Source organism: Monopterus albus, unplaced genomic scaffold (genome assembly GCF_001952655.1).
Source record: "Monopterus albus unplaced genomic scaffold, M_albus_1.0 scaffold38.1, whole genome shotgun sequence".
Taxonomy (NCBI): domain Eukaryota; kingdom Metazoa; phylum Chordata; class Actinopteri; order Synbranchiformes; family Synbranchidae; genus Monopterus; species Monopterus albus.
This window is the reverse complement of record NW_018127918.1, coordinates 1,542,409-1,550,745: the sequence shown is the minus strand read 5'-3', so window position 1 is coordinate 1,550,745 and position 8,337 is coordinate 1,542,409. Positions and strand designations below refer to the sequence as shown.

At 42.2% G+C, this 8,337-nt stretch overlaps 1 protein-coding gene across 1 annotated transcript in view; it reads right to left on the bottom strand.

Annotated features, from left to right (window-relative positions):
- The window catches only part of fgfr4 (fibroblast growth factor receptor 4), a 19,567-nt gene extending 13,200 nt beyond the window's left edge, over positions 1-6,367 (bottom strand). The window contains exons 1-4 of the mRNA XM_020598518.1: positions 5,699-6,367; positions 3,598-3,808; positions 448-635; positions 176-326 (exon numbers count right to left, since the gene is read on the bottom strand). Coding sequence (XP_020454174.1) covers positions 176-326; positions 448-635; positions 3,598-3,685 — 427 coding nt within the window. The 5' untranslated portion in view covers positions 3,686-3,808; positions 5,699-6,367. The remainder of the gene's footprint in view (positions 1-175; positions 327-447; positions 636-3,597; positions 3,809-5,698) is intronic.
- Between the last annotated feature and the right edge of the window lie 1,970 nt (positions 6,368-8,337).

Here is an 8,337-nt window from a genome sequence, read left to right as displayed (position 1 = left end):
AAATGATGGTACCTGTGGAAGAGGAAATTTGAAGTTAGAAAATCATGTGATTCTGTGTTATAAATGAACGTTCACATGGTTGATAGATGTTGAACTGTAGTGGGCTAACAGTCACACATTATGTGGAACTTTGACTTAAGCTGTCCAATAGGTTGGCATGCTAAGTGTGCCTCACCAGGCAGAACATCCAACCACGCTGACTGCATGGCCTGTACCGTCCGTCCAGAATGGGTGCTCTCTGCCATGCAGATATATTCTCCTGCATCCTGCAGAGTGATGTTGGACAGGAGCAGGATGTTCAGCTTGGATGCATTGCTCTGCAGAGCCTGCACAGAGGAGAGATCATTTTAATGTACTTTTGTTATGATGAGCACAGAATCAGAACAGACTCTGAGCAGAACATGAAAAACAATTGCATTGTTTTTGTGTTATATGTCAACTTCTCACCATCACAGCCCTGAGGCGAGGTGCTCCTCCCTGGCTTTGTCCTGGTGCGCTGACCTCCGTCTTCAGCCACTGCACCTTGGTGGATGCCGGCCTATGGATTTTACACACCAGCTTCGCCTGGCCACCCACTACCCCTGTGGTGTTTTCTGGGTAACCTGGCACAATCAGAGGCCTGGAGACTCGTAGATCTGTAGAACAAAACAATGGGTGAAAATAGAGGAGAGAGAAAACAGGAAAGAAAGTCTTTCACCTCCTTATGATTTTTACTTTTAGATGCATTTTCATGGTTGTCTTCGATTGGATGACAAACTATCTGATAACTGTCTCCTTCCATCCTTTAACTGTGTAAGATTATTCTTATTTGCTTGTTTAAAAAAAAAACTACAGCACTGAAAAAAACAGGTTTCTGGTGTCATGCTATTTGACAGTTATTTCACAGAATAAAGAAGTCCAGACTCTTAATAAACCGCTATAAACCTCCTTGTTCTGAATGTGCTCCAACTGAACAAGACAAAAATAGTTAAAACACAACCTGGTGGTTTCAGTTTACCTCTGAAAGGTCCGGCAATAGAACACTATGTTCCTAAAATACAGTTGTCAAATGTTAGCAGGAACTGGTGATACAGTGTCTTGATAACTCGGCTGCTATTGTGTCACCATCAGCCACAGTGTCATCCATTCAGTGGGTCACTCGTCCATTTATGTGCTCACCCACTCACTTATTGTAGCATATGTGTGCCCTGGTCTGAGATCTTGCTTGCTGTTCAGTCGGTCAGAACAAGCAATTTTCCGGGGCAATTTTCCATCTGATTGCTTCCTGCGATTGCTTAGTGAAAAGGCAATCTGTTCCACTGTTGAAGTGAAGTGCTGCCATTTTTCCTAATCACCCAGAGTACATAGAGTGGTAATGGTTTCAAGACCAAATACACATTTACAACTTTGAATGTTGAAAATCAGAAACAGTGACTGGTCAGAAAGAAAAATATAAATGTCTTGATGGTTGCTTTTAATGTGCTCATCTATTAATCTGTTTAGTTGAAGAAACTACAATCAGTATCCTCTGAGTTCTAAATTTTAACTATATGTGATCATAACAGGTCACACATTTTCCTCCAATGGAGCAGACACAAACTAAACAAAATCAGCAGTCAGCAATAAATCACAGAGGTGACACACACACACTTGCAGCCATGCTAATGAACTTGCAGAGACAAGAACAGTGCCCTGGAGTTGAACTCACAACAGAGTGTGAATTGTCACCCAGAGGCGACGAGGCAAACAAAACACAACACAACACAAACAAACCGCTCAGCAGGTGTGAGCCAACCAGTCAGTCAGCCGATTGGGTTGGCATCAGAGCAAAGACTCACAGCAGCAGAACCCACTAATATGGACTTCATACTAGTTTTATTAGCAGAACACTTCATACAGTCTAGTTCTTATTCCTGACTGGCTGAAACTAGTCATATTAGGCCAGTTTGTAGCCTTCTTTTGAAAGAAGTCTTTATTTTATTTCCCTTTATTTGATAGCCAGTATACAACACCTTGTAGTAGAGCTATGAACAAATATGTTTATGTGTGTAATCATACACCATAAAATGTGTTTGCATTTATGTTATAATGTGTCATTCATTATCTATTTACACACTCATTAGAATTCAGATGACATTATGAAGAGTAATGATGGGAAATTTTAACATTTATCAAACACGGGCTCTGATCTTCAGGCAGTGTAGCTCCAGGGTGTGAGACAATTATGATTTCAGTTAGGAATATGCATCCCAGTAAAGTTCACAGAGCAGCTTTCAAAACCACAGCCCACTCCAGCTTAACTACAGGCCTGCCTGACCAGCAGATGCACTCCAAAACAAAATGCCAACCCAATTATTCTGAGCAAAGACCAAAGCAAAAATGGCATTCTTCGGCACTCTCTGTTCTCCTTAATGTGGCAAATGGGCTCCCTGTCATTGCACATTTGGAGGAAAGGTGGCAGTGCACTGTAGGTCCCTCTGACCGTAACAACCTCTGTTCAGCTGGCATCATCTTTAGGAAAGTGACAGTGAATACTTCATCTCTTTTAACTGACATCAAGGGGAATTTAGCTTTCTAAGGCGTTGGTCTTGTTTCAGGCCTGTCTCAACTAAAAAGTGACGTCTCACAAAAAACTTCTACCATCAGGCAAAGAGAGACAGTAGTGTTTTCTCTGAGACTACATTCTTATGATGAATTCCACTAGGATCTATAAAGCAGTTTTGTGAAAGTTTGTTTGTGGAAAGCGAAGCTCTAATTTTTACTTTGGTTGAGAAAAGTGGTTCTCAGTTGGATTGTTATATTCTTAAAACTGAAAAGTTGGAAGTTGTCTTCCTGTCTGACCAGGTAAAAAAAATGAATGTGCGTTATTTAAGTCTTGTTAATAAACATAAGTAAATTTTCTGGGGCCCACTGTCACTGAACAGCAAGCCCTGGCTGGCCCCGCTTGGCCATAAAATGAAAAGTGGGGAAAGAAATAAGGCAACTTCTTTGCTTGATGCCTCCAGGGCAACAGTTTTTCCATCAGTCTGCTCACATCCTTACAAAAACATCATCCTAAACTCCTTTCACCACTGACGGATTTGAATCATTTAGATGTCACTTTATGATTTTAGTTTACAGTGATTGACATATTGCATTGGCCTCTGTCGTAAAGCATCATTAAAAAGCCCCTGCAACCCCTCCCTCTTCATCCTCTACATGTGGCACGCAGCCAGGCAAATTTACACTTCTGACCCCCAGGGCCTCAGACAGATCAGGTAGCACAATATACAGCAGCAAAAACACTGAGACACCACCCCCCACCCTAACTTTACCATTTTTCTTCTCACCTTGACTCCTTCGGTGGCCATGGCTTCCAAGAAACTAAACATTTTTAGAACTGGAAAGTGGACATACACGCACACCAGACCAAAAATCAAGCCAGAAATAATCCAACTCGACACACATACTAATCTAAAGTTCAGGCAACACAAACCCCCAAAAATAAGATGTAAATGACATGAAGAAGGTTGTTGTAAACCTTATGATAGGATTTCAGTAATGAATAGTTCTGAATTTTTTTATTTTGAAAAGGTTGTAGTTCTTGTTTTCAGTAGAAAAAAGCTATCTAAGGCTTACCTCTAGGTCTTCCTTCACTGATGGTCCTAGTTGAAACTCTGTCCAATAACCAGAGCAGGAGAACACAGACGGTGCAGGCCCTCACCATCTTCTAGATGTGGGTCTTGTGGTTAAAACGTAGTAATAAATGTTGGAAGCCTGAAGTGGGCCTCACACGCTGCTGTCTGGCATTAGCAAACTCAGAAACATGCAAAGTTTCTAAATTTGGATCCTGTGGGGGCAAACAAACACATGGCAGACGGTAATCGGTGGATTAGAAACTTGAGTCTCTAAGGAGTTCCGGCTGGAGAGCAGCTAAAGACACAAACTTTTCTTCTGAGTTTTAGGACAGGTGGTAAAAACAAAAACAATTGTTCAGCCAAATAGTTCAACAGCCAAAGAGAGAGCCTGTTTTGACTGTGAGCAGCTGTATTCTTAACCAGATGTCTTACTAACTGTCTCGCTCATCTGCCTTACATTGTCCAGGCTCTCTTAGGAGCAGGGCTGTTACTGCCTCTTTTTTTTGTCAGTGGATGGTGCTCAGTCTGCCCCAGGATCATGGTTTTGTTTGTTTGTTTTTCATTTGCCAGGAATCTACAGAATCTGAACAAGCAACACATAGATTTGACTGGCAGCTGAGGAGACTTCAGGTTCAGGATAGAAAGACACAACAGGCTACAAAAAAGGGCTATAATTTCCTATACAGGGAGCAGCACAGTCTTCTCACTCTGATGTCAATTTGATTTCAGAAGGCAGTTTCATAAACCCAAGGTGCTGGCTTCAAACAAGTCCCTCACACTGACCAACAGTCAAAACCAAGAGACTTTGAGTTTAATATCACAATATACAGAGAGAAGAAGCAGTCTTTCAATTATGAGGCTAGAACTAGAACCGAGGATTTATTGTTGTCATTTTTGTCTGAAAGATGACTTATACAAAATACGTCTATGAACTCATTCTGCAGACTAAACTCTGACAGTCTAAGAACACTAAAGGAACAGTACAGTGAGTTTTCTACTGCGAGTCGGGCCAAATTGCGCACAGGCGCCAGACCCTGGTGCGTGCGCTCCATGCGTGCAGGCCGTGCCCACACCACACACACACACACACACACACACACACGCTCACAAAGAGAGTTTAAAGAACTAGCCTGCTGAATGAAACGTATTCTTTCTCAATTAAGGACTGAAAAACATTGTTCTCCTGCTGCTGCTAACTCCGCGGGCACGTTGCCTGTTGCTCTCTGCTGTGTTCAGCTGGAGCCAAAACATTTCTAATGTTTTCTACTCCTCAGCCCTAAAAACGGAGAGATGATCCCCACTGTCTAGGCTTTTTATTTGTTAACGCACTACATATTTCTTTCACATAAATCACACTCAGTAAATGTGTCAGACATGATGACTCGAAGAGCTGCCAAAACAAACTGAACCTGTTGCTATTTGTGCCATACAGTAGTGACTTGTATGGTTAAAATGTCCACACGTGTGAGTCCCGCCATCAGTCAATCAGTTCGATCAGTCCAACAAACAAAACATTAGTTTTACTATATAAATGCCCAAAATGAAGACACACACATTAAACGCGCAGAGGAATCAAATCGGATTTTGATCAGGACTGTCATCGCCTATTTTGTCATTTTATCACACGTGTGTAGGTGAAATGTTTCACTTTCTATGTTAGTGAATAGAATCTGACAAAGTTAGGACTCTGATCTGAGTGACACTACAGTCCATGTGGAGGTTCAATGTCTAATGTGTGACTTGTTTGGGTCTGTGTAATTTAACACAATAAATTAAACCTCACATTATATTAAAATCATGCAGCCTTTGTTTCCTGAAACTCCATGGTTCAGTTCACTAGTTTATAATGCAAATGATGAGGTAGGTAGGTCCAGTGGACACTTTCTCCTGCCCTGTTGTAAGATACTGGACAATCGCTGACTACAAATAAACCAGTTGAATAAACCAGCTTTCATAGAACAGTCTGAGGCTTCAAGCAACTCAATAAAGGTCTCCTTAAGTAGCTTTATTGTGTAATCTGACCCACACTCCGCCGTGCGCGCTGAAAATGAATGAAACAACTCTCCAAGAATCTCCAGCTGTCTCAATCTGTTTTCACCCACCTTTCCTACCGGTCTGTCCTTGCCTCGGCTGGCACCAAGAAGAACTCACTCCTTGTCCCGGTCGATACAGGAGAAAATTGAAATCCTCATTTGGGTCCCGCTGTATACTTTTTCCAGAGCAGTCTGTGAGCGGGCTTCGGTTGTTTAATATCCGCCTGAACACGACACTGACTTATAAATCCATCAAAAATAGTCCCCTGGAACATGAACGGCAGCTGGTCTGTCTCCTGGTGACCCAAGGAACGTGCTGTGATTGCCGGGGCAAAGTCCACTCAGGGCGCTAAATCCAGTGAGAGAAACAAAACCAAACAGGGAGCGAGAAGGTGCGTTTGTGCGCGTAGATTTGGGTCTTTCTTGTTCTGAAAATGTTTTTTAAGGATCCTATGTGGCGAGAGAACAGGGAACAGGGGCTGACTGGAGACGAACGATAAAACGTGTCCCGTAGTTCAGAGTCCCTTCCTGATAGCGTAGACCAGTCTTTGATAAAACTCTTTACGTGCGCCTTTACGCAGCGCTTCTGCAAATTCTCCTTTACTTGGTGAGTTTATCCCGGTAAGGTCTGCTGCTGAAATGTGGAGCTAAGTCTCCTCTGACCGTTTCCTTTCTACAGCAGACAGAGAGGAGCGAGCTACTGTGTCCCTCACACACCAGCCCACCTACCATACACTGCTGTTCTCCTTCGGACGGCAGTGCCACAACAACAATGGTCTGAGAGCGGCCAGGAGGAGGAGGGAGAAGGAGGGGAATAAACGGAGGGAGAGAAAGAGGACGAGAGAGAGAGACAGAGAGAGAGGGGGGGGGTACACTTCAGTCACCCCCTTCTACCGCCACATAACAAACGCCCCCATGCCTCTCAGAAGCTGGCAAATAAAGCCCGAGACCCTGTGTCTCTCCCTTCTTTCCGTGGCGGCACAGCTTGCTGAAGTTGTTCCTGAAATCAAGAGTGTAGTGAATTAACTTCTTTGTAAGCAAGACAAAGGTGTTAAATCATACTAGGGTTTTTAGTCCCTTATCATAAATCACACAATTAAAAGTGTTTATTATGACGTTCCATAATTTAACGTCCCTTCTGCAATCCCCGCATTAAGGCTACTTTAAAAGCCGCATTCAGTTAAAGCTGCTTTACTGAATGAATCCTTGTGAATTACCTCCATATTTTAATTGCATCAGTAAAAGAACAGGATCGAGTAATCCCACTAGATGCAGCAGAGAATCAACACTGAGCCTTTAGTTCATGGATATTACTATACTCTATATTTCAGTATAATAGGATTTTTGTTTTTGTACAATTAAAAAAAAGTTATTACGTAACAGGAAAGCAGCGAGGTACCTTTTTATTTTATGACTACCATCTATGCTGCCTCAGCATGCAGAGGGAAAAGAGAAAACACCTGATGGTGATAATAGAGTGATAGAAATGTGCCCATAGATCACATGAAAACATTCCAGAACTTATTAACTTCTCACTTTCTTCCACACTCCAGTTTAGTTTGCTCATGTATACCTTTCTTATCTGATGTTGCTGTAACCCTGTCACCAGGCTCCAAACTATGTGTTGAAAGCCTGAAATGAGAAGAGCGTAGACGATTATAGCAGCATGGATTTAGAATGACATGTTGAACAGGCATGTCCATGTGTCCACTTACTTCTGGCCATATGCTGTCTCAAAAACTTCAGAAAGACAAGGTAACATTTGAAAGGAGATGACCTGGCCTGCTGACCTTCTAAAATCAATACAACCACAAATACAAAATAGGCGCACCAATTATTAGCCTAAAGTGTACTGAAGGATTGCTTTGTGCTATTCAAATTTGTTATTTGGCTAATCCATGTGTGCCCACAGTGGTTAGACTTAATTCAGCGTCTGAGAAGTCTTTTAGCATGATTGTTTTACCTTTGCTGTAGTTTTTATTGGGAAAGGACACAGCAAGTTTTGGGTAGAAAAGGGGTAATCACACATTACAAAGGCCCTGGACAGGGTTTAAACAATGTTACATGATACTTGCCTTTGCCAAGTGAACTGAACCACCAGGATGCTCTACAAAATGTTGGACTGGAGCTCTGCCTGACAGAAAGCTTCAAAATAAGCTTCAAAATTTCAAAATAAAAGATATAATTAAATTAAAAGAGAGGTAAAGAAGCTGCACACACTATTTACTACCTCAAATGACTGTAGTGTTAGTGTGTTTAACTGAAATAAATTCCAGATTTGACCTTTGACACTGTGCGGTGCTACTTCAGGTCAGACACAGCTTTGCAGCAAAAGTCAAAGTACACAAATAAACAGGCTAGAGTGGAAGTCATAAAGCAGATAACAGCTGTGTTAATGTCAGCTGGCACTAGTGGTTGACTGCTGGGCCAGCTTCAGTATGTTTGTGTCATACCTGAGCACATGTGTGCATGTGTGTGTGCCTGGCATGACTGTGGGGGCTCAGGCTTCCTCATGGGGACCAGATGTAAATCATGGAATTTTATGGTGACAATGTAATTTAAGGTTGGGGTTATAGGGTTAGGCAAGAAGTGGTTATGGTTAAGGTTAGGATAAATGTAAGTGTGTGTGTGTGTGTGTGTGTGTGTGTGTGTGTGTGTGTGTGTGTGTGTGTGTGTGTGTGTGTGTGTGTGTAGAGACAGAAACTACA